The sequence below is a fragment of the Phocoena sinus genome, chromosome 2 (assembly GCF_008692025.1).
Source record: "Phocoena sinus isolate mPhoSin1 chromosome 2, mPhoSin1.pri, whole genome shotgun sequence".
Lineage (NCBI taxonomy): Eukaryota > Metazoa > Chordata > Mammalia > Artiodactyla > Phocoenidae > Phocoena > Phocoena sinus.
Window position 1 is genome coordinate 150,530,629 of NC_045764.1, and position 24,612 is coordinate 150,555,240.

Below are 24,612 nucleotides of genomic sequence, written 5' to 3' on the forward strand. Positions count from 1 at the left end.
GTTTTCTGTTAATAGGGACAGTTTTCTTTCTTTCCAGTCTGTATGTTTTTAAAATTTCTTTTTCTTGCCTTATTGCACTGGCTAGATCTTTGAGTATAATATTAAATAGGAGCAGTGAGAGTGGACATCCTTGCCTTGTTCCTGATCTTAGAGAGAAAGCAGTCTTTCACCATAAAGTATGACGTTAGGTATAGGATTTTGTAGATGTCCCTTATCATGCTGAAGAATTTCCTTTCTATTGTTAGTTGTCTGAGAGGTTTTGTGTTTTTTTTTTATATTCAATGGCTGTTGATTTTTGTCAAATGCTTCTTGCATCAATTGATATGATCCTGAGGTTTTACTTTTCAGAATATTAATATGGTTTCTCAAATTGATTTTTGAATATTAAAATAGCTTTGCATTCCAGGTTTAAATTCTACTTGATAATTATACATTAATCTTTTATGTATTGATGGATTTGGTTTGCTAATAATTTGTTGCAGATCTTTGTATCTGCATTCATGAGGGACACTGGTCTGCAATTTTCTTTTCTTGTACTATCTTTGTCTGATTTTCGTATTGATATATTTTTTTGGAGGGCAATTTGTCAACTGTAACAACAGTCTTAGAAATGTGTGTGCCCAAGGACTTCACTTCTAAGAATTTATCTTAAGGAAATAATTAGAGATTCTCATTACACACAGACTTTGGGTTCAGACACACCTGGATTTAAATATAAACGCATCCCCTTACTAACTGCTTAAGTTCTGTGGCTCTGTTTCCTGATCTGTAAAATGAGGATAAGAGGACCTACCTCACAGAGATGCATTAGATGAGACAATTCACACACAGTGTCCAACACCTAGTAAGCTTTAGGTAAATGGTAGCTCTTGGTGTTATGTTATACTCTCTAGTCTCTGTAGTCTGTCCAGATGGAAGGATATCATCTTTGCTCCCATATTAACTCCCACTTTGAATCTCCTTATTGGTGGGTATTCGATCTCCTCATCCCCGATTCCTCTGTCTTATATTATGCGTGCTAGACGTTTAAAAGGAAAGGGCAAAGGCAAACAAACAAACAATATATATATTGTCCCTGCCGTCAGGGAGCTCAATCTATTAGAGAGACAGAGGCGCGAACGAACCAGTAACACGCAGTGTAACAGCATTATAATGGGGCGTCGGCCCATGCGGTAGCTGACCCTGGACGCACACTCTGAGCGTCTGTGTCTGGAGGCTGGGCCGTCACCGGAGCTGAGGGACCGGGAAAGAGGGCGGCAACTTCTCCAGCGTAGCCTCGGGTAGTGGTGGGGGACGTTCAGACTGGCTGTTTCCACAACTGGTCTAGCCACCCTCTCGACGCCTCACTTGCAAGGTCTTCAGCGTCTGAGGAGCAAGAAAGGTCACTTCCGGTCCTCCAACCTCGGAGGCGCGCGGACGCTCGGCCGTAACTGAACAACTCGAGCTCCAAGTCTCTGATTGGCTCTGGCAGGTGGGGGGGCGGGATGTGGCAGCGAGGGGCGTGGCCCTGCCGTCTCCCAAACTGGAGTCTTCCTCGCAGAGCGGAAGCCGACCTCTCCTGCCCCGGAAGTGCAAGTCTGGAGGTCGTGCAGGTGTGGATTCCGCTGGCGAGGCGGGTTTTTTCGAGATGCCGGGGGCTGAGGCCAAGGGCTCGGAGTTGTCCGAGAGAATCGAGAGTTTCGTAGAGGCACTGAAGCGGGGCGGCGGGCGGCACAGCTCCGAGGACATGGCCCGGGAGACCCTGGGGCTGCTGCGCCGGATCATCACGGACCACCGCTGGAGCAATGCAGGTGAGGCAGGCCTAGCTCCATCGCCTCCCTCGCCACTTTCCGTTTCCGATCCCCGGGCGGAAAGTCGCCCAGGCCCCACCGCGCCCTTGCCGCGCTTACCCTCTCTCTTTGGACGACAGGGGAGCTGATGGAATTGATCCGCAGAGAAGGCCGGAGGATGACGGCTGCTCAACCCTCAGAGACCACTGTGGGCAACATGGTGCGGAGAGTGCTCAGGATTATCCGGGAGGAGTATGGCAGGTCAGGCCCACGTCCTGGGCCGGGGGTTGGACCCAGTGACGCTTTTTACATGGAGCCTTTATTGGAGCTGAGCAGCTGTTGTTACCTTAATGACCACATCTCTTCCCCACCTCCCTCTTTGGGTCTTGTTGCCTCCATAGACTCCACGGACGCAGCGACGAGAGCGATCAGCAGGAGTCCCTGCACAAACTCTTGACATCCGGGGGCCTGAGCGAGGATTTCCGCTCCCATTATGCTCAACTCCAGTCCAACATCATTGAAGCAATTAATGAGCTGCTTGTGGAACTGGGTGAGTCCTGATCCCTAGGTGGACAGGACAGGTGGCAGGCAGATGAGGGAACAGAAGACCCTGGAAGTTGTCATCAGCAGAGATGGGAGATTACCAGTCCTCTGGTTCTCGGAAGTTTGCCCTCATCCTGATTAGGAAGGGTTGGAATAGGTGGCAGACTAAGATAACCCTCTTTACATTTCCTTACAGACTAACCCCTTATTGACTGCAGATCCGCTGTGGCGGAGACTCTATTTGGGAAGAGCTTTATTTTTATTTTAAAGAAGATGAACCCCCGAAAACCACAGTTGATAGACCGTCCTTCACTAAACTTCCTCTTGAATTTTTATACAGACACACATACACATATACATACACATACACATACACACAGGCCGCCTCCACCCACCTTGTCTATGTGACTCGGGAGAACTGTAGATACTTATTGCAGTCAGCGTTCCCAGGGGAGGAAGAAGCCGAGTCTGTCTGTGCACTGAGCTGCTGCTTCCACATCCACCCCCCCACCCCACCCCCAGTTTTTCTACCGTGGCCTCCCTGTCAGTTGGAGGTGTTGTGGCCACCTTTTGGAGGAGGAGTTCTTTTGGGGGAAGCTCTGTTTACCCCACGCTCAGCACTTTAGAATTTCCCAAATTGGACCATTTCTTGCCTAAATTCATTGTCTTCAAAGTCAATTGTAAAGAGCTGGTGTTGGGACCCGGCAGGGGCACGGGGAGTAAGTTGATGAATAGGGGTGCTGCTGGGCAAGAGGGTAGGCTGAGAACTTGGGAGATGGAAGATCGTGGAGGAGCAGGGCTTTTAAGGAAAGGTGACATTGCACATTAAGTCCATTGACCACGTGTTACCAGGGTCTGCTAGGTGGGCAGTCTAGAGAAGGGTGCACATCCCTTTCTGTTTTCTGTAGTGTCTGTCTGTGTTGTAGTATAGCAGTGTCATATTTTTCTTGAAAAACTGGCTTCTTGCAGAAGGGACAACGGAGAACATCGCAGCCCAGGCTCTGGAGCACATCCATTCCAATGAGGTGATCATGACCATTGGCTTCTCCCGAACAGTGGAGGCCTTCCTCAAAGAGGCTGCCCGAAAGAGGAAATTCCATGTCATCGTGGCAGAGTGTGCACCTTTCTGTCAGGTACGGGGACTGCTGGAGTTGCTAAGAAAAATTTAAAATAAGGAGAGAATAAAGGAGGGGTAGGTGGGCTCCATGCCATCTTTGAATTGATAAGCAAGGCACAGTGAGAAGACAAAGTAAAACACTAAGGGAATTTTCAAGTTCATCCTGTTAACATTCTTAAACATTGGTTTAGGAAAGTTGGGTGACATATTTTTCATACCATATAAAGAATGAAACCTTTGTTTTTAACCTTCAAGACCCAGTTTAGATATCATCTCCTCTGGGAAACTGTTTTTCACGGCTGTTCTTATCCCCCTTCTCCCCAACCCTTCCAATAGTAAATGAATCAATTCTAGCTCTATACTACTTCCTACTTCAGTACCTCTATTATTATATCTATTACTGCATGTTAGAGTTTTATATATATATATAAAGTTTTATATATATATATGCCTCTCCTAAAAACTCCTTGAGAGAGTCAGTGGTATTCACTTCTGTAAAATAAAGGCTCAATAAATGTTTTCATAGAACTGGGTAAAAAAAGAAAAAAAAATAAGAAAGTTGGGTGAGCTGCTAGGCCCAAGAAAAATATAACTATTGGTTGTTTTAGGAATCAAAATAGGGTAAATTACCTTGAGGATGACTGATGCTTGGTCTAACCTCACTCAATCTTTAGGTAAATAATAGGTCTCCAAAAAAGGAAGTATGTAAGGATGCAGTAAAATAATGAGCTAGGATCTGTCTTGTCAGCTCTGCTGGATTATGCAAGAAAGTCATATTTCCAGTTTTGTGGCTGTCCTAGTGCTGCTGGGGAGTAATAAACATTTATTAGAGTCTCCTGGGCTTCCTCCTGCTTCCCAGAGAATACCTACCAGATGAGTTAGTTATCTGTTGGAAATTGCACATTGGATATGCCCAGTATCACAGAATCCCCAGAGCGCTTTCATTCTCTCTCACTCTTCCTCCCAGCATCAGCCTTTCTCTCCTATTGCAGGGTCATGAGATGGCAGTCAATTTGTCCAAAACAGGTATTGAGACGACTGTCATGACAGATGCTGCCATTTTTGCTGTTATGTCAAGAGTCAACAAGGTGGGTGTATTTGGGTTATAGTGTGTCAAATTCATGAAGATTATACTTCTAAAATGTTGGTTCTCCCCCCCCCACCCCACCCCCAATATCCATGAGAAGGGAAGAAAGTTTCTAGCACCTTTTAAAAATATATACATGGGCCTTTTTAATCTATTAACTGATTTTGTTTCCCCCTTTATCTGAATCATTATTCCTCACTTGGAGGAGCCTCATTTTGGTTAAAGCATTGAAAAGAATTAAGTGGGACTAAGGTAAGTGTGTCAGCTGCTAGGGATCTGGTAAAGGGCTGCTCACTTCTGCTCAGAGAGCTTGGCGGTGGTGGATGGTGGAAGAAAGGCTCCCTGCTTCTCAGGAGGTATGAAAGATAGATTTCCAGGAAAGACAGGGCTAAGAACAGTAGATATTGCAGTTTCCTGTCCTGTACTATGATCATTCTTCCCTTGCGAACCCACTTTTATGCTAGAACTTGTGGTCTGAGCCTAGACTCCCTTTCCCTTGGGTGTACCAGCGTGTGACCTCCCAGTACACCAAGACTGAGGCTGAGCATTCCGGCTCTTGTGCCCAATGGCCTATTTAGGGCTCTATTCCTAGGATGGCTAACATTTTCTTTCCTGTCCCAAAGGTGATCATTGGCACAAAGACCATCCTGGCCAACGGTGCCCTGAGAGCTGTGACAGGAACTCATACTCTAGCACTGGCAGCAAAACACCATTCCACCCCACTCATCGTCTGTGCACCTATGTTCAAGCTTTCCCCACAGGTATGTCTGTCTGTCTCCATCTGCTCTCTCGTCTGTCTCTAGCCAACAGAAGGAAGTCAAGGTGTAGGTCTGAACTGTGGGCCTTCAACCTTCTCACTCTGGGGCTTCTCTTTGTCTGCATTTACTCAATGGATTAGACCCAGTGGAGGCTGGAAAAAGCCACAGAGGTCTTGATCCAGGAAAAGCCATTGATAGTTACAACCTGTCAGCTTCAGGAAGTCAAACTTGTAAGGTCAGGACAATACGCAGTTGGGGAAGGCCCTTTGTTTACATTGCCACCACTCGCTGACACCATTTCTGAAAATGCCAAGTAAGTTGAAACTAGAAACATAGAATTGGTTTTATTTGTTCCAGAGACTGTCCTCTGTAGCCTGAATATAGGAAGTTACAAAGTGAAGAGCAGTTTCACCAGTGATAGAAACTACTTGCTTTGAACATATCAGCCTATCTATAGGTGTCTACTTTTTTAAAAATTGAGGTGAACTTCACATAACATACAATTAACCATTTAAAGTTGTATAGTTCAGTGGCATTTACTACATTCACAGCATTGTGCAACTACCACTCTCTAGTTTCAAAACTTTTTCATCATCCCAGAAAAACACTCTGTACCTATTGAGTAATCACTCCCTATTCCTCCTTCTCCCCATCTCCTAGTAATTGCTAATCTGCTTTCTGTCTCTATGGATTTGCTTATTTTTGATATTTCACATAAAAGGAGTCATACAACATGGACCCTTTTGTTTCTGATTTCTTTCACTTAGCGTAATGTTTTGGGGCTTCATCCGAGTCGTAGCACAGTACTTTGTTCCTTTTTGTGGCCGAATAGTATTCCATTGCAGGGATATACCACAATTTAATTATCCATTCATCTGTTGATAAGCATCTGAGTTACTTCTACCTTTTGGCTTTTGTGAATAATGCTGCTGTAAGCCTTTGTAATCAAATGTCTGTGGATGTATGTTTTTTATTTCTCTTGGGTGTATACCTAAAAGTGGAAGTGTCAGATGAGCTGACACTCTCTTTTTTTTTTCTTTTTTCTTTTTCCCTAATTCTTTTCCAGTTCCCCAATGAAGAAGATTCATTTCACAAGTTTGTGGCTCCTGAAGAAGTCCTGCCTTTCACAGAAGGTACAGAAGTTGCTTGAATGTATGTGGCACACGCGCTTGTGTGTTTTGGGTTTTTGTGTATGTGTTTCGGTCTTTTGGCTTTGGTTTTTTTTTTTTTTTTTTTTTTTGGCTTTGGTTTTGGTGGCCAGTGGGATTGAATGCCGTCAGGTTGTGTTTTTTTTATCATACTTCTTGTGGGGACTGTTCTCTTTAGCAGCTTAGTGCTCGGGGTCCTGATCTAATCCATGTTCATTTTCTTCTAAAACTAATATATTTTAGCTGCGTTATTGGGGCCATGGCGGGTTGGATCACCCAGCACTGACTGGGTTTGGCCTTGAAAGTTCTTTGAGACACAGGCGACAACCCAATGAGAAAATGTTCTTGTTTTCAGCTGCTGCAGGGAGTCATTTTGGTAACGTGACTGCCAAAGAAAGCAGGCTCTGAAATGTTACTTCTGAAACTCGCCTGTAGCCTGGACACCTTTGTGTGTTGGGGTCCATTTCTCTCACATATTCTGAAGGCAGCTTTGCTCAGTGAGCCTGCTGCCTCGTCAACAGTTCGCATGGGCTTTAACACCCTCCTGGAGCAAAGCATAGTACTCGGGGTGCTGATTCTTCTTGGAAATTGAATAACTTCACCATTTATCCAAACATTCATTCTTTCAAGAAATATTTATGACTATTGAGTACCCACTGTGTATCCAACACTATTTCAGGCACTAGGGATATAACAGTGAATAACATAGATAGGCCCTGCTCCCCCAGAGTTTACATTATGTTGCAAAAGACAGACAAGAATATGTCAGGTCATGGGATGTTTTAGGAAGAAAACAAATACGAAGGATGAGATGGAAAGTGACGAGGGGACTACCTTGGTCCGGGGAAGGGCCTTAATGAGATGGCATTTCAGCAGAGTCCTGAAGGAATACAGCCTGCTGTGTGAAGATGAAGGAAAGAGTTTTCCAGGTGTTGGTGCAAAGGGCCTGATTTAGGTACATGCTTTGCCAGTTGGAAGAACATGGCCATGTGGCTAGAGAGTAATGAGCAAGAGAGAGAGTAATATGAACTATAATTAGTGTAGTGTGGTGGCGAGGGGCCAGATCTTGAAGGTGCAATCCCAAATTTGAATATTATTCTAAGGGTTATCTATGGAAAGGCATTAGACAGTTATAAGCATAGGGTGTATCATGAACTGAAGTCATCTCTTCTGGTTTGTATGTTGTGCAGTTTCCCTTCCTTGGGGTGGCGAGTGTACTTGCATTACTGAGCCTAGAATCTATAAGATACTTAATTATTAGAACAGGAGCCTTGGTTTTATCTTTTGCTCATGTGATTACCTTTCAGGGGACATCTTGGAGAAAGTCAGTGTTCATTGCCCTGTGTTTGACTACGTTCCCCCAGAGCTCATTACCCTCTTTATCTCCAACATTGGTGGGAATGCACCTTCCTACATCTACCGCCTGATGAGTGAGCTGTACCATCCTGATGATCATGTCCTATGACCACCACTCGTCCTAAGCAGAAGCTGCTTAGGCAAACACAGAATGGAGTGGAGACTTCAGTGCCACAGCTGAAACACATCTTCCTTGTAATGGGGGAGTGATCTGGAGTCAAGCTGAGAAAACTTGATACTGATACTGTTCCCCACTGTTTCAGTCATCCTATAACCAGGATGCACATCCAGGACGATTTTTTGCCTTTCAGGTCTCAACAGAGCAGCAGGGCTTGACCTATTGATTTTGGAGCCTCTTAGTGACTTGGGGCGTCTGTTTCAGGAACTTAAACTTTCTGGTTCAGTGGTGTGTTAAACACAGCACTGAAGACCTTGCTGGGCCACAGGTTTTTGCTCAGAAATGACTACCACGCCTTTTCTGAGGCTGTGCCAATAAAGGCTGCTCGAAGGTTCCTGAGTTGGTTTATTTACTGTCCTGCTCTGACTGAAGTGCCTGCAACAGCAGCAGCAGAGCCCTTTGGTGTTTTCATAGAGGGCAATAATCAGAGGTAACAGCCTAAAACAGAAAGGCAGATGAAAGTATTTATGATTCCTTTATAACTGACTGGAATTTATCCCAAACAACTTGTTAATAATCCAAGACAGTGGTTCCAAAATCACTGATCATCAGAATCATCTGGGAGTTTGAGAAAATATACAATCCCAGACCTACTGCATCTGATCTCTGGGATGGCACATGGGAATCTGCTTAGAGTGCCCCAGAAAAGGACCCCCTTATGTACTGTTAATAGGATTGTAAATTGGTACAACCTTTTCCAGGGCAATTTTGAGTCTTCTAGAATTATTTTTACAAGCACACAAAGACACAGACAAGAATGTCCATTGTAGCAGCTGTAATGTCACAGCCTAAGTGTCCAGCAATATAGCATTTTGTATTCTGTTAGTTAAAAACAAGACAGGTTTTAAAATAAGTATGATGTACCGTGGAACATTATGTATACACTGCAACAGAGGTTTCAAAGGGTGGCTTGAGATCAGTGTCTGGATTAGACATTTTAGATGGTTCATCTAGTATTTAATTTGAATTATTTACCAGTATTTTAAAATCTGGAGGTTACACATTAAACAAATTCAGATTTCTTGCTACTCCTGAAGATTTGGCAACTCTGGGCCCACATTCCCAAATGGCAGCATTTGGCTATAGTTGGGTAGCTTCTAATTCCATTAAATGGAAAACCCCCAGTTTTCTGCAGTTCCAAGCCATGTCCACTAAACTCATTTATGTTGTCTGCCGAACCCTTGTAGGCATCTGAGTGGTGACCCTTGTGTTAATGAATGGGATAGATTTGTAAGCAAGTCTATTTTATATTCTGTATAAAACCAAAATCAAGCTGGGAAAACAAGCTGCAGAGCAATCTACATGATATGACCCTAACTAACTTCCTTAAAACAAAATATATGCATGCATAGGATAAAAGTCTGGAAGAATAACACCAAACGGTGGCAAGAAGGGGGACAGCTTCTAATTTTATTTAGTGTGTTTGTATATTGTTTCTATTTTTTATGTGTACTACTTTAGTAATTATGATTTCAAAAAGTCTCCCCAGGTTATCCAGATGATCTGGATGCCATGTTTGGGAAGTTTGGTCCAAAACAGGGGTCCAAGGTCCACTGAGTGTGCAGGGGGAACCCCCTGGGATGCTTGTCACAAAGCCAGCCTCCTGCCTCTTGCAGCAGTGTCTATGAGGTACGGGAGGAAGTTCTGGGAATCTGCATGTTTAACAAGCAACCCAAGGGATTTTAACAGGGCATTTGATAACCTTGTTTTGATAAACACTGGCCAGAGGTAGACGATGAGGGAAAGGGCTCCACTCTCTGTTAGCTACTTGACATGGGCAGATCCTTTCCTTAGGATTCTTATCTTCCTTGAGACAGGGAAAGAGCAAGACTGAAGAGGGTCAGTCTAAAGGACTGACCTAAAAGCTCTCTGACACAGAAGAGCCTGGCTCACTTAGGTCTCTGTCAGTTATTTCTTAAAGCATCTAAGACCCCATGCTTTCTCAGTGAAGTGGCTTATAGCTACCAATTTCGAGCAATTGTCTCCTCTGAAGGCACCAGTTCTTGACGGTAGCTCACTTGGGTACGACCATGTGCTCTGGGGTAAGAGCAGCAGTGAGTCAAGGAACTGAAATCTGTTTCTGGCTCCAGAAGTGCTTTATGATACTTGTCCTTTGTGCATCTTGGTCCCTGCGTCTAAAATTAGCACCAACATCCTGCCCAGGCAGAACTGAGATGGATGAAGTTTACCAGGGTAGAGGCTGTCTCTTTGGTCAACACTTACAGTGCCTAGAACAGAACTGCACAAATGCGTACTCTTTAGAACCTCAGTCAAGTAAATCCCACAAAGCTGTTTATATGCCTGGTTTTTCTATTTCTCTCTCTCCCTTTTCCCAGTTGAGGAAGAGTAAATATTGGAAAGGGAGAACCTGATCTGAACAGGGAGAAGCTAAGGCGTTTGTGTCAGCTTCCTACCTTATCAGCCTTTGTTTGGGCTTGCCTCTCACCCCTGCTTTTGCAGCAGAATCCAGAAGCTCATTTAAAAACTGTTGTAGCTTGGAAAATTAATAGAGGATTACATGGACGTGGAAGTCTTCCTGAATACGCTTAATAAACCAAGTTAGATCACTTACTCAACACAGTTGTAAAGACGCTTTTTCCCACGGTTTATGTCTTCCAATTTGGACGGAGGGCAGGAAAGGCACAATTCCTGGAACTCAAATAAGGAATAGAAATTCCCAACATAGCCTCTTAAGAGAAGTCTCTGAAAAATACTCTACCAAGAAAAACTGAAGTGTAAAGTGATACCTCAAAGAAAAAACTGCCGGTACTCGTAAGATCATAAGTTTCACAGATACGCTTCAAAGCCATTTCTCAAAGTAATCTGTTGCAGCAGTCTTCGGGTTTATGAAGGCTGCCAGGCTCACAGTTCCACCATTGAGCTCCATGACTCTGTAATACCACATATGTAGAACTCAGTACATCAGAATGCTTTGCCATAAAGATAGTACCAGATGGTGATGTAATTATTGTAAAGGCCTACACTATCCACCTGTCCTTGCAAAAACTCCCTCTGCAGACATGCATCTAGTTGACACAAAGGAGCTATTTTGAAATGTGGTTTGGAAATGTTTTTTTATCTCTGCTTTGGATTATCCTTTCATTCACCAAACAGTTGTTCCAGGATGTTGTGCAATGGCTAAGCGATTACAACCAATAAAGAGCTATAGTCTAAGCTTTCAGTCTTCACAACACACAGCAGAGGGCTGCCTTCAAGCCTAACCACACTTGAAACGACGATCGCCTAATGTTTAAATTAAATATTGTGCTGACGAGAAGGGGCCTTTCAGTAGTGTTTTTGCAGGCATGTTAGTTACATTTATTTATTTTATAAATTTATTTATTTATTATTTATTTTTGGCTGTGGGTCTTCGTTGCTGTGTGCGGGCTTTCTCTAGTTGTGGTGAGCGGGGGCTACTCTTCGTTGTGGTGCACGGGCTTCTCATTGTCATGACTTCTCTTGTTGTGGAGCACAGGATCTAGGCGCGCAGGCTCAGTAGTTGTGGCGCACGGGCTTAGTTGCTCCGCGTCATGTGGGATCTTCCTGGACCAGGGCTCGAACCCATGTCCCCTGCATTGGCAGGCGGATTCTTAACCACTGCACCATCAGGGAAGTCCCTACTTACATTTAGAATTAAGACCTGCCTAGAGAAGAAGGAAGCTACTTAAAAACTTGACAAGATTCCAAAGGTTCATAATTTATATGTAAAATTCTGCAGTTAACTACTATAAAAGAGAGGTCATGAAATACTTAAGTAATGATAAACTAATAGCAGTAGCTAACTCCAAACTACCATTTTTTTTTTTTTTTTTGATTAATTGGATGCTCCTTAGAGCAAGTTGTTTAGTCAGGCAAGTTGTACAGGGAAAGTCTGGCCAAATCCAGCTTCTTCACACCGCTACTTGAGTCATGCTAGCTTGCTGGTTCGATAGATGGAGACACTCAGATGTAAGACACTCAGATTCCCACAGGCTTTGATCAGGTTGCCTGAACTTTATCAGATGTCTCTGGATAAGATTGAGTGCTCTGTGACAAATGGGCATGGGATGAAAGTGATTTGAGGTCTTGAAAAATCCTAAACCATAAGATAACTTCTTTTTTCTTTATCTCTTCCACAATTTCTGCCTCAGTACATTTAGAAGGGACTCACTAAATGTTACTGAATGATAAATAAATGAATAAATGGAGAGATAGAAGGAAGGAAGTGTTTATTTCGTGCAGATTATCCAGATTTTTGGTTTCCCAAGCTTTCTTTTCCTTTCTTCTGAGCCCACCTTTTTGCCATCTCACTGTTGATGAGCAACTTCAGCTGAGAAGGGGTGAAAATTGGCACGATATACAGTGGCAAACATACCAGTCAGTTCTCATTGTTAGCCTGCTTTTGTGAAGGGTTTTGATGGAAGGAGGTGCACTTCAGTGGAAAACAGGTAGGGAGAGTCTAGTTCTTTGTGCCAGAAACTGCTCTTCCCTTCCTTCAGATACGCGGGTACTGGCCCCCACCTGAAGCTCGGGCTGAGCCTGGTTGTCAGTGCCGTCTAGGAACTGATGGGCTGCATCTGTTCTTACTTGGCATGGCTTCCTCAGCCCCCTGCACATCTCTAGAACTTGGCCTTGGGCCCCTTCCTGCTGTGACCTGTTATGGTTGCCTTGTTCTTTTTATTATCTGTTAGGCTCAGATCCCAGCTGCTCATTTGTGTCTGACCTTTTGCCTTGCTCTGACGTCTGATTGCTAGACCCTCTCCGTTCTCAACTACTCATGGAGTTCCAGATCCCCAGCTGGGTTCCGGACTTTGCCCTAGCCCCCTCCCCAGACTCTCCTTTTCCTTCTAGCCTACATTCTAAGCTTTGCTTTAAGCTTTTCTGATACTAGCTCCTATTGCCATCTATATAGCCTTAATTCTGACGGTAGAATTGTTCATTTCCATTTATTTAAATAATAAAGACATAGCTGTAACTCAGGGTGATCCCTACACTTAGAGGAAGTTACCTAGTCTATCATTAGTTTCCTTGTCTCTCTCTGGCTGAAGCTAAGCTTCTTGAAGGTATGCACCTTTATTTCTCTATCCAGTTCTGATGAGTGTTACTGACAAAGGAACTCGTTAAGAATGGCTTCGTTACACATCTCATCTCTCAAGTTAACAAAGCCTCCGCTAACCAGAATCAAGTACAGTTAAACCACTAGGTTTACAAACTGATAAATCCCTAATAAATTAAAAAGATATAGGGCAGTGTGGGTAATAATGGGAACGTGTGCAGTGTGAAGTCCTACAGACCTGGGCTGGAATTCTCCCTCTCAGCAAACCGGTTAACATCTCTGAGGTTCAGTAGTCTCACGGCAAGAGAGAGATACTAGTTTCCTAAGAGGACCGTTGTAAGGATTAGAGATCATGTATACAAAGCATTTGGTATATAGTGAGCCCTCAGTAAATGGAAGCTAGTATCAGGACTTCCCTGGTGGTCCAGTGGTTAAGAATCCACCTTCCAATGCAGGGGACGCAGGTTCGATCCCTGGTCAGGAAACTAAGATCCCATATGCCGCGGGGCAACTGAGCCCGTGTGCCGTGACCACTGAGCCTGCACGTTCTGGAGCCCACATACCACAACTAGAGGAGCCCGTGACAAAGAGCCCGTGTGCCACAACCGGGACCCGACACAGCCAAATAAATAAATAAACATTAAAAATAAAATAACATCTTTAAAAAAAAATGGTAGCTAGTATTCTTGTTCTTGGAGCCAGAAAACTTGGATACCACTCTCAGCTTTACTTATTAGCTATGTGATCTTAGAGAATATTTTTCAAACTTACTTTCCCACTTTGTAAAATGGGGAGAATAATACCACCTTATCTCATGGGTTGCCAAGAAATTCAAATAAGCTATGCAAATATTATTTGTAAACCTTAAAACACCATATAGGTGTTAATGATTACCATCATGTGTTTGAAGATTAAATGTATCTCTGCTCTTATGGCACGTGAGTTAAAACAGAATGAAACAGAACCCTAACAGGCAATAAAAATAATGTTAGATATTTTGGGCTGATTGGTTGGTTTTATGCTGATACATGCTACTGAGTTCATAAATTATTAAGATAGGATAATTATCTCCTGCATTGCTAGAGTCAGGCTGGGCAGGATGATTAGTTACATGATTTTTGGAGAACTTTTTCTAGTCCTCTGCTCTTCTCAAGAACACAGGGGTTTGAGATTATTAGCAAGACCTTGTGAAATCACACCCCATCACCATAATATAAGAGGTATCGTAACGCTTTTTTTTAATCGTACAGATTGGTCTGACCTAAAAAGATTTTTAAAACTCCCAGGACAGCTGACCTCCATGTAGCTCTGGAGAGGGGAGACAGAGGTCCAGAGGCCACGGCACCCCACCGGGCCTGGAGGCTGAGCCCCTGAAAATACCCTCCTTTCTAAGGCTAGACCTCCCAGTCTATGAAACCACTTACATGTATTTAGAAGAATAAGGCCAGTGGTGCCTATTCTTCAGGGTTCCAATTACGTAATTCTACAAGGATCTATGAGGAGCCCCTTGAAAACCAGTGAAGGCTTTCCCTAAACCTTCTGTGAATGCACTACTTCATCACTCCCGTAAGATTCACTGCAGGGCTGCCGGCAAATGAATTTTTCTCCCGTAAGCACAAATTTGTTTCCTGTATTAAAAAACGAAGAAAATCATTCCATTTGCTACAAAGACCAGTGGGAGCAGGCTGGTCAGGAAATACAAAAGTAGATATTCTCAAAAAAAAAAAAAAAAAAAAAAGTAGATATTCTCACTGCAACATCTTTCTCATTGTATGGCATCCCAGATGAAAAAAACATTACCAGCTGTTTTTTTGCTTTTTCTTTTTTTCTTTTATAGGACTTTAGTCTTTTGAGTCTTATTAACCAGAAATCAAGTCATCTAAAAAGGTAGGGGGAGTACGGATTAAGAGTGGCATAACAAGCGTCTGCAGAAAGATCAGTCCCGGTCCCAAATGAAGTTACGAGGCCATTAGTTAGGCATACTGTAATGAAACCAAGGTACAATTGGAAAGGGACCAAAGTAACCTTTGCCTCCTGAAAAAGGGTAGAGAATACATCTGGCTAGGTTGAAAGAATAAATGCTGCATTTTTGATATGAAGATTGCTTTCACATAGATACTTAAGTACAAAAAAATGTTTTCTAGAACAAGTGCATAGTACTTTCACCATTTTACTGGTTTGGGATATGAACAATATCAGTCTCTGAAAGGGGTTTTATTTATTTTTTTGTCTTACTTTCTTTTATTTTTTACATATATGCAAATATGTTTTATGTACAATAATTGGTTCTACCAAATCATTAGACCAAGACATTCTATTGGTAATCTTCCCCAAAATAGATTCAGGCGAAATCAGATATTCGTGCACTTCGTGGACTACCAGAACTTGAGACTTCATTATTGATTTCAGTTTTGAGATCATATACATAATTCAAAATATACATGAACTGGGTTAAGGTGATAAATGTGGGCTGAAAGAAACCACAGGATTCGGAACAATTAAACTGTATTTTGCTGGCATTTGAGCCACACTGTGAACAGCACATGTGTGTATCCCATAGCTCTTTTACTGTGGGAGAGGGGAAGAAAACAGCTGATACGACCTGGCAGAGGCTTCTTCACCAAGGGCTCCTTTCTTCTCCGCCTCTGCCCCCTTGGGTTCTTGTTTCCCTGTGTCATCCGCCAGGGTGGCCTGGGCTGCACCTTCAGCCAGCAGGGAACAGTGCAGCCACAGGAGGAAGGAGAGTTCCTTGGCTATGCCAGTGTCTTTTTTGTTTTTTGTTTTTAATTAACTTATTTATTTTTGGCTGCGTTGGGTCTTCGTTGCTGCGCACGGGCTTTCTCTAGTTACGGCGAGCGGGGGCTATTCTTCATTGCGGTGCGCGGTCTTCTCATTGCGGTGGCTTCTCTTGTTGCGGAGCACAGGCTCTAGGCGTACAGGCTTCAGTAGTTGTGGCTCGCGGGCTCTAGAGCACAGGCTCAGTAGTTGTGCACGGGCTCTAGAGCGCAGGCTCAGTAGCTGTGGCGCACGGGCTTAGTTGCTCCGCGGCATGTGGGATCTTCCTGGACCAGGGCCCGAACCCGTGTCCCCTGCATTGGCAGGTGGATTCTCAACCACTGCGCCACCAGGGGAGTACCTATGTCCGTGTTTTGATGGTCAAGTCTTCCTCCGCCGGTTCCCTTTTACCCACGGGGTGGCTCACCGGCTGGAGGCAATCGGAGCCACAGCCAAATCTTAAACCTGGCGTCCACGCTCGTCCCCTTTTCATCCACTTGAATCTGGAATTTCATTACGTCACCACGTGTACAGCCCCCACAAATCCAGTCCCAACATGTTTAGATGTCTTGTCAAGGGACCCGTTTCTAGAATTTTCATATGATCAACAAGCTTGTGACAGAGCGGGGCTGGAGCTGACAGCTCCTCACGTGGGCAGGCGGAGGCTCCGGAGCTGCGTGCCGCCAGGGGTGCCAGCTCCAGCCACCACCCCGTGTGGGCTTGCACCTGCCTGAAGGGTTTTTTTGTTTTGTTTTGTTTTTAACATCTTTATTGGAGTATAATTGCTTTACAATGATGTGTTAGTTTCTGCTTTATAACAAAGTGAATCAGTTATACATATACATATGTTCCCAGATCTCTTCCCTCTTGCGTCTCCCTCCCTCCCACCCTCCCTATCCCACCCCTCTAGGTGGTCACAAACCACCTAGCTGATCTCCCTGTGCTATGCGGCTGCTTCCTACTAGCCATCTATTTTACGTTTGGTAGTGTATGTATGTCCACGCCACTCTCTCACTTTGTCACAGCTTACCCTTCTCCCTCCCTGTGTCCTCAAGTCCATTCTCTAGTAGGTCTGTGTCTTTATTCCCATCTTACCCCTAGGTTCTTCATGACCTTTTTTGTTTTGTTTTGTTCTTAGATTCCATATATATGTGTTAGCATACGGTATTTGTTTTTCTCTGACTTACTTCACTCTGTATGACAGACTCTAGGTCCATCCACCTCACTACAAATAACTCAATTTTGTTTCTTTTTATGGCTGAGTAATATTCCACTGTATATATGTGCCACATCTTCTTTATCCATTCATCTGTTGATGGACACTTAGGTTGCTTCCATGTCCTGGCTATTATAAATAGAGCTGCAATGAACATTTTGGTACGTGACTCTTTTTTTTTTTTTTTTTGTGGTACACAGGCCTCTCGCTGTCGTGGCCTCTCCCGTTGCAGAGCACAGGCTCCGGACGCGCAGGCTCAGCGGCCATGGCTCACGGGCCCAGCCGCTCCGCGGCATGTGAGATCTTCCCGGACCAGGGCACGAACCCGTGTCCCCTGCATCAGCAGGCGGACTACATGACTCTTTTTGAATTATGGTTTGCTCAGGGTATATGCCTAGTAGTGGGATTGCTGGGTCGTATGGTAGTTCTATTTGTAGTTTTTTAAGGAATCTCCATACTGTTCTCCATAGTCGCTGTATCAATTTACATTCCCACCAACAGTGCAAGAGGGTTCCCTTTTCTCCACACCCTCTCCAGCATTTATTGTTTCTAGATTTTTTGATGATGGCCATTCTGACTGGTGTGAGATGATATCTCATTGTAGTTTTGATTTGCATTTCTCTAATGATTAATGATGTTGAGCATTCTTTCATGTGTTTGTTGGCAATCTGTATATCTTGTTTGGAGAAATGTCTATTTAGGTCTTCTGCCCATTTTTGGATTGGGTTGTTTTTTTGTTATTGAGCTGCATGAGCTGCTTGTAAATTTTGGAGATTAGTCCTTTGTCAGTTGCTTCATTTGCAAATATTTTCTTCCATTCTGAGGGTTGTCTTTTGGTCTTGTTTATGGCTTCCTTTGCTGTGCAAAAGCTGTTAAGTTTCATTAGGTCCCATTTGTTTATTTTTGTTTTTATTTCCATTTCTCTGGGAGGTGGGTCAAATAGGATCTTGCTGTGATTTATGTCATAGAGTGTTCTGCCTATGTTTTCCTCTAAGAGTTTGATAGTTTCTGGCCTTACATTTAGGTCTTTAATCCATTTTGAGCTTATTTTTGTGTATGGTGTTAGGGAGTATTCTAATCTCATACTTTTACATGTACCTGCCCAGTTTTCCCAGCACCACTTATTGAAGAGGCCGTCTTTTCTCCACTGTATATTCTTGCCTCCTTTATCAAAGATAAGGTGACCATATGTGCGCGGGTTTATCTCCTGGCTTTCTATCCTGTTCCATTGATCTATATTTCTGTTTTTGTGCCAGTACCATACTGTCTTGATTACTGTAGCTTTGTAGTATAGTCTGAAGTCAGGGAGCCTGATTCCTCCAGCTCCATTTTTCGTTCTCAAGATTGCTTTGGCTATTCGGGGTCTTTTGTGTTTCCATACAAATTGTGAAATTTTTTGTTCTAGTTCTGCGAAAAATGCCAGTGGTAGTTTGACAGGGATTGCACTGAATCTGCAGATTGCTTTCCAGAGCTGAAGGGTTTTAAGGAGGCAATAAAACAAAGAACGAGGAGCAGTGCTTTACAGTTGCTCTATTCCATCCTGGTCCTTGCTTCTCTTTGTCCGCCGTTTTTATCCTTAAAATAATCCAACTACAGGCCTGGTGGAAGACTACCCAGCACGTTTTTAATGAGCATGGAGAAACTCTTTAAGGCTGAGATACAGAATGTAAAGCAGCAGCAGAGGGAAGTGGAGGAGGCTGGGGGGGAAGGAGGGGCTGTGGGAGCAGGCTGTGGGAGGTCTAGGGAAGGCAGGCTTGACCCCTGGGAGTTCAGCACCAGGTAGATCACATCAGTGCAAACTATGAGGCTGGAAAAAAATTGCAAAACGAAACCAAAAAACCCCATCCCACCCCCCAAAAATCCCACAAACAACCAGACAATCAAACAATTAATCATTAGATTTTATCCACAAATAAATTACAAAAAGTAGATATTATAGGGCAACCTCCAGTGTCCATGGATGCCAATGAATGAACAGTCTTTAGGCTTGAATTCCATCTGGCTACTTAACTGGAGGGATCATCTGCTCAGGGAAGGTGGAGATGCTGACTGGTGCCCTGGGCCCATTCAGTCAAGACCTTGCCAGTGCCTGCTGCTCACAGTCTCTGCCCAGAGGCCTACAGTCAGCATCCCTTTGGTTCCTTAGAGACAATAATTCTGTTCTCATGGCAGCTCACAAGGAGGCGCAGATGCCTGCAGGCTTTGCCCTGTATCACATCCTTCTGCTTTTCCAAAGAGATGCCAGGCCTGAGCCATTCTGCGAAGTTTAGCAAGATTGGGTTTAATCTATGGGAAGAAAGAGAATAACTCCAATTAGCAGTATGAAAAGCCAAGGAGCATATAAGTATTTCCTAATTATGGCTACTCAAATCAGTTTTGATTTCTAATTTCTGGATTGGGAAAAGATTATAGATTTCCTTAGGATAAATGGGACTGAAAACTCAGTCTAGAGGCACATCTATTTGGGAATGGAGACAAAACTTTTTTCATTTTTTTCACTGTCATATGAAACAAAAAGTTCTTAATGGAGTAAAATGTACTAGATGAGTCAGAAAACATTAGTACCTGAAAACTCCATGCAAGAAAAGACTTTATAGCCCTTGACAGGAAAGGTAAGCAAAATAAAAGATTTTGGAAAGTGGCAACGTAGACATTCCTATTATGCTCTCACGTTCTGTTTCATTTAAGATTATAACAAGGACAGAAAATGCTCTTTAGTTTAAACCACTCGGTGCCTTTATTGCATTATCCACATCATTGTTCCTGGACTGCTGAGCAATCAGGGCCAAAGCATAATGTGAAATGTCCTAAGCTTGGTCTCCTGCCTGGAGGTCCTCAAATCGTTACTCTAGAGATCCCTGGAGATGGCTACCATTTCCAGTAAGTACTATCAAGCAACTGGCTGTTTCGGCTACATTTGCCAGCAGTGAATTTGCTGTGTTTCTACCAACCTTCTGTGGCCCCAGAGAGAACTTCTGCATCTTATCAAACCTAGAGCCCGTAGGCAACAAATGTTCAGGATACATCAGTCTGTACATGTGGTAAACTTAAAAAATACAAAGGCATCATGTGTATAATGAGATAGTTCAGCCTAAACTCCATTTTGAATTTGAGCTAGAAGATGAAATGGTGAGACTTCCAAGAAAACTTCCAATGCATATTTTTCAAAACTCTCGTAATTGGGAAAGGATTAAGACAGATTACATTCGGTTAATAGGAGCTAGTCTCCTGTTAGTCATTGCTCCACCTGTTTGTCCTGCTCCAAGTGGTCAATGTCAGCTAATGGCAGCATGGAGGGCCTGCCATGAGCACACTGGAAAGGCAGCTGGCACCAGGACAGAGCTTCAATAAGGCGACAGCTCTCCTCTAGGCTCAGGTCGTCATTAAACTTAATGGCCCCTAAACAAAAGACAGAAACAAGAGGGTATGGTGTGTACGGTGGGAAACCGGTGCTGGCCCTGGGTCAGAGCCAAATATCTGGGAAGAGCAACGTGGTTCTGAGGCTCCTTTCATGTGACTTTAATACTGCTTGAAATTGGCTTCAGGACAGACCTGCGCTCAGCCTTTCCTTATGGAGTCACTGTCTGTCTAATCCCTGTAGCAGGCATCCCTTAACTTGTTAGGATTTCGCCTGCAGAGTTTTTTCAAAGAGGCGAGAGCAATATTTTTGCCTACGTCTTAGGTTTGTGAAATCAAGGTCATCTTTCATCCAGAGCCAGTCTATCACCAAGATCTCTAATTGTTTCCCTACAGTGTCCATTTTATTTGCTGCTTTTTTCTATTTCTAGCATAATCTTCTTTTTTTTTTTTTTTTTTTTTTTGCGGAGCACAGGCTCCAGACGCGCAGGCTCAGCGGCATGTGGGATCTTCCCGGACCGGGGCACGAACCCGTGCTCCCTGCATCGGCAGGCGGACTCCCAACCACTGCGCCACCAGGGAAGCCCTCTAGCATAATCTTCTTACTCTAAACTCTCATATTGTCAGAAACTGCCTTTATGCATACATTAATTCACTCAGTCAACAAATATTTATTAAGTATATACTCTGTGTTGGAGGTATGCCAGGCAGTGAATGAGATGGATGCCCTGCACCCCCATGATGCTTACAATCTAATAGGTGAGACAAACATTAAACAGTTACACAATAGTTTAAATTATAAGTACTATAAAATATAGAATATCGAAGAATATATAACCGGAAGACCAAACCCAGTTTAGGAGGCTCAGGGAAGGCTTTCCTGACAAAATGATATTTAATCTGAGATCTTAGGTTAAGAAAAACATGGCTAATTGAAGAATGCGCAGAAGGGCATTTCAGACAGAGGAGAAAGGCAAGCGCAGAATTTAGCACACAAGACCAAGACCAAGGAAGCAGGCTGGAATGTGAAGGGCAAGGTGGAGAGGGATGTGAGAAGAAACTGGAGAGGCAGGCAGAGGCTGGACCATGAAGACCCCTGCAGGCCACGGTAAAGAATAAAATGTTCATCCTATGAGCAATGGGTAGTCATTGTCAGGCTTTTGGTAGAAGAATGACATGCTCAGAGGAATGTTTCAAAAAGATTCCTCTGGGTGTTGAGGGAAGAATGGCTTGAAGGGGAGCCAGAATAGATGTGAGGAGACTAAGTCAGAGGACTCAACAGTGGCAAGAACTAGGGAGGCGCCAGTAGAAACCGATCACATCGGAGACATTTAAGATACACTTTGAAGGCAGAGATGATGAAATTGGGGATGGAGTAATATGAGGAGTAAAGATAGGATAAAGGGGGGAAGGAGTTTGTGATATTTACAGGAGACAAACTAATGAGCGACTGAGGTTACAAAGCCAGAAAAGACAGGAAGTGAAGAGAGGAGAAGGTTGATGGGGAGAGATCAAATGGAGGGAGGGTGTCTGGAGTGGACACCCAACCATGGTCAAATGATAGTTGCAGGGGATTCTGTGGCTGTCATGATCCCTAGAGTAAGTTCCTCCAATACCGTTTTCTATATTTTATCATATTGCGCTACTCAAGAACCCTCAATGATTCTTGCCCTCTGTGTAAAGTCTAAAGGTTTTGCTGTGACCTTCTAGGTTTCTGTGCTTCCTCACCAGCTTAATTTCCTGATATTCTTTGCTGCTTCTCATATAACTAATTTGTTTCTGCCTTTGGATCTCTGCACAGGCTATTTCCTCCCCTGTAGTAATCTCTCCCTTCCTCTGAATCCATGTCCCACAGCTCATTCAAAACTTGACTCAAAAATGCAGTTACTGCTCCACTCATATAAGTCAGTCTGCATTATGGTCCAATATATATGGTGGTATTTTGCTTTGTAAAAGTAATTTTTTCGGGTTCATTTTTAGTGTACTGTTTCCTGATCCAAACTGAACCCTCCAAGAGGCAGGTGATAATCGTGTCTTCTACTTCTTTCATAACTGCTGAACCCGGCCAGCACGCAGCACGCAAAGGCACTCAATAGCTAGTGTGTCAAGAGTCTTACCATGGCAGGCTTGGGATGCCAACACCTTCTGGACAGTCAGTGGCAAAGTCCGTTGGATGCCTCCTGTGGCCTGGAGTAGCTAATGCATAAACACATCCTTTGTTAATGGAAAAGCAAGTGGGACAATGGAGCTTTCTGTGTGCGGTGTCTCTGTGTGAAACCCCAAAATAAGAGAAAAGCTTACCTCCAATTGTTCTTGAATAAATTCCTACGAGGAGAAAAAGGAAAACAGGCATTAATCGATTGCTATGTTATAATAGCCCTTTGATAATTTACAAAATATTCCAATTTTCTTCTTTAAAATATGCCTCTTGAAGAAAAGAATTCCAGCAATATAGCACCTAGATGCAAATAGTTTACTTGTTGTAAGGCACTTTGAATACGAAATACCAAGACAACTGAAAGAACTCTTACTGAATGGAGAATGTATTTAGCTACTGAAGCTTTCTCCAGAGATAGCTCATCAACTCATGAGGTTATATAACTGGTAGCCTAATGACTCAACTGAATAGCAGGGAGGTTTCTCACTAAGAGGCTCTCTGTTTGCATTTATAATCTTAGCTAGAACATGTTTAATACTGCACATAAACAGAATAAATACACGACAATCGTCAATACAACTATGCACTCAGTATAACACTTGTTTAAATATCATAAAAATAAGTAGTCACTTAGTTCCCACAGGCATTTTTTGTGTGTGTGACAATTCCCTTCAGGTCAAAAAGCTTACTCTCTGAGGCATTTTGTTGAGAAATTTCTCCTCCTTTGCATATCTCTGTCCCTAGGGTAGCCTTTTCAATAGTAACATCCCTGCAGATGTTAACATTTACAAAAGGACTAAAGAAATTTAAAGCAGACACTATTTCGTGCTACTAATTTGTTTACCCTCTGGAGGTTAAAAACTGTTCTGAGATATGGCATATTTAATAATTTCTTTATAAGAAAACACAGGATTTCTTTACTCCTAGAAATGGCTATGTATAAATTAGCTTCCTGGGAATACCCTCGTGATCCAGTGGTTAGGACTCAGAGCTTTCACTGCTGGGACCTGGGTTCAATCCCTGGTTGGGGAACTAAGATCCCACAAGCCAAGCGGTGCGGCAAAAAAAAAAAAAAAAAAAAAAAAAAAAAAAAAAAAAATTAGCTTCCTAAGATTACAATATGATAGACTTCTTTTTAAACCAGACTCAGAAAGTTCTCTTCCCGAAAACTTAGGAAAAACACTCTGACATAAACCACAGCAAGATCTCTTTTGACCCACCTCCTAGAGTAATGAAAATAAAAACAAAAATAAACAAAGGAGACCTAATTAAACTTAAAAGCTTTTGTACAGCAAAGGAAACCATAAACAAGACGAAAAGACAACCCTCAGAATGGGAGAAAATATTTGCAAATGAAGCAACTCACAAAGGATTAATCTCCAAAATATACAGACAGCTCATGGAGCTCAATATCAAAAAAACAAACAACCCAATCCAAAAATGGGCAGTAGACCTAAATAGACATGTCACCAAAGAAAACATACAGATGGCCAAGAGGCACATGAAAAGCTGCTCAACATCACTAATCATTAGAGAAATGCAAATCAAAACGACAATGAGGGACTTGCCCAGTGGCGCAGTGGTTAAGAATCCACCTGCCAATGTAAGGGACACGGGTTGGAGCCCTGGTCCGGGAAGATCCCACATGCCGTGGAGCAACTAAGCCCACAATGGAGCAATGTGCCACAACTATTGAGCCTGCACTCTAGAGCCCACAAGCCACAACTACTGAAGCCTGCATGCCTAGAGCCCGTGCTCCACAACTAGAGAAGCCACTGCAATGAGAAGCCTGCGCACTGCAATGAAGAGTATCCCCTGCTTGCTGCAATTAGAGAAGGCCTGCACGCAGCAACAAAGACCCAACGCAGCCAAAAATTAATAAATAAAAGTAAATTTAAAAAACTACAATGAGGGGCTTCCCTGGTGGCGCAGTGGTTGAGAGTCCGCCTGCCAATGCAGGGGACACGGGTTCGCGCCCCGGTCCGGGAAGATCCCACATGCCGCGGAGCGGCTGGGCCCGTGAGCCATGGCCGCTGAGCCTGCGCGTCCGGAGCCTGTGCTCCGCAACGGGAGAGGCCACAACAGTGAGAAGCTGGCGTACCGCAAAAAAAAAAA

At 43.5% G+C, this 24,612-nt stretch overlaps 2 protein-coding genes across 12 annotated transcripts in view; one reads left to right on the plus strand and one right to left on the minus strand.

The window, feature by feature from the left end:
* The first annotated feature begins 1,553 nt into the window (after nucleotides 1–1,553).
* EIF2B2 (eukaryotic translation initiation factor 2B subunit beta) lies at nucleotides 1,554–22,672 on the plus strand. 3 transcript variants are annotated; one of them, XM_032621975.1, is made up of 8 exons: nucleotides 1,554–1,790; nucleotides 1,910–2,030; nucleotides 2,171–2,319; nucleotides 3,282–3,445; nucleotides 4,422–4,517; nucleotides 5,140–5,277; nucleotides 6,341–6,407; nucleotides 7,730–8,295. In XM_032621975.1, the coding sequence occupies exons 1-8, from the start codon at nucleotides 1,628–1,630 to the stop codon at nucleotides 7,885–7,887; spliced, it is 1,056 nt and encodes a 351-aa protein (XP_032477866.1). In that variant the 5' UTR covers nucleotides 1,554–1,627; the 3' UTR covers nucleotides 7,888–8,295. The 3 variants fall into 3 exon arrangements, with proteins under 3 accessions (XP_032477866.1, XP_032477868.1, XP_032477867.1); XM_032621977.1 differs by having other exon boundaries at nucleotides 1,567–1,790; nucleotides 6,341–6,426; nucleotides 7,730–8,290; XM_032621976.1 differs by lacking the exon at nucleotides 7,730–8,295 and adding an exon at nucleotides 20,815–22,672 and having other exon boundaries at nucleotides 1,568–1,790.
* Nucleotides 18,585–24,612, minus strand: part of MLH3 (mutL homolog 3) — a 28,526-nt gene continuing 22,498 nt past the window's right edge. For 3 of the 9 annotated variants that reach the window (XR_004348333.1, XM_032621969.1, XM_032621968.1), the window contains 4 exons: nucleotides 22,641–22,664; nucleotides 22,457–22,535; nucleotides 20,230–20,381; nucleotides 18,585–19,268 (listed from right to left, as the gene is read on the minus strand). Coding sequence is in view for 6 of the 9 variants with exons in the window: in XM_032621969.1 (XP_032477860.1) it covers nucleotides 19,146–19,268; nucleotides 20,230–20,381; nucleotides 22,457–22,535; nucleotides 22,641–22,664 (378 nt within the window). In the remaining 3 variants the exon portion in view is untranslated. Of the gene's footprint in view, nucleotides 19,269–20,229; nucleotides 20,382–22,456; nucleotides 22,536–22,640; nucleotides 22,665–24,612 lie in introns of those variants that run through there. The other 6 variants (XM_032621972.1, XM_032621971.1, XM_032621973.1 and 3 more) reach the window with 4 other exon arrangements.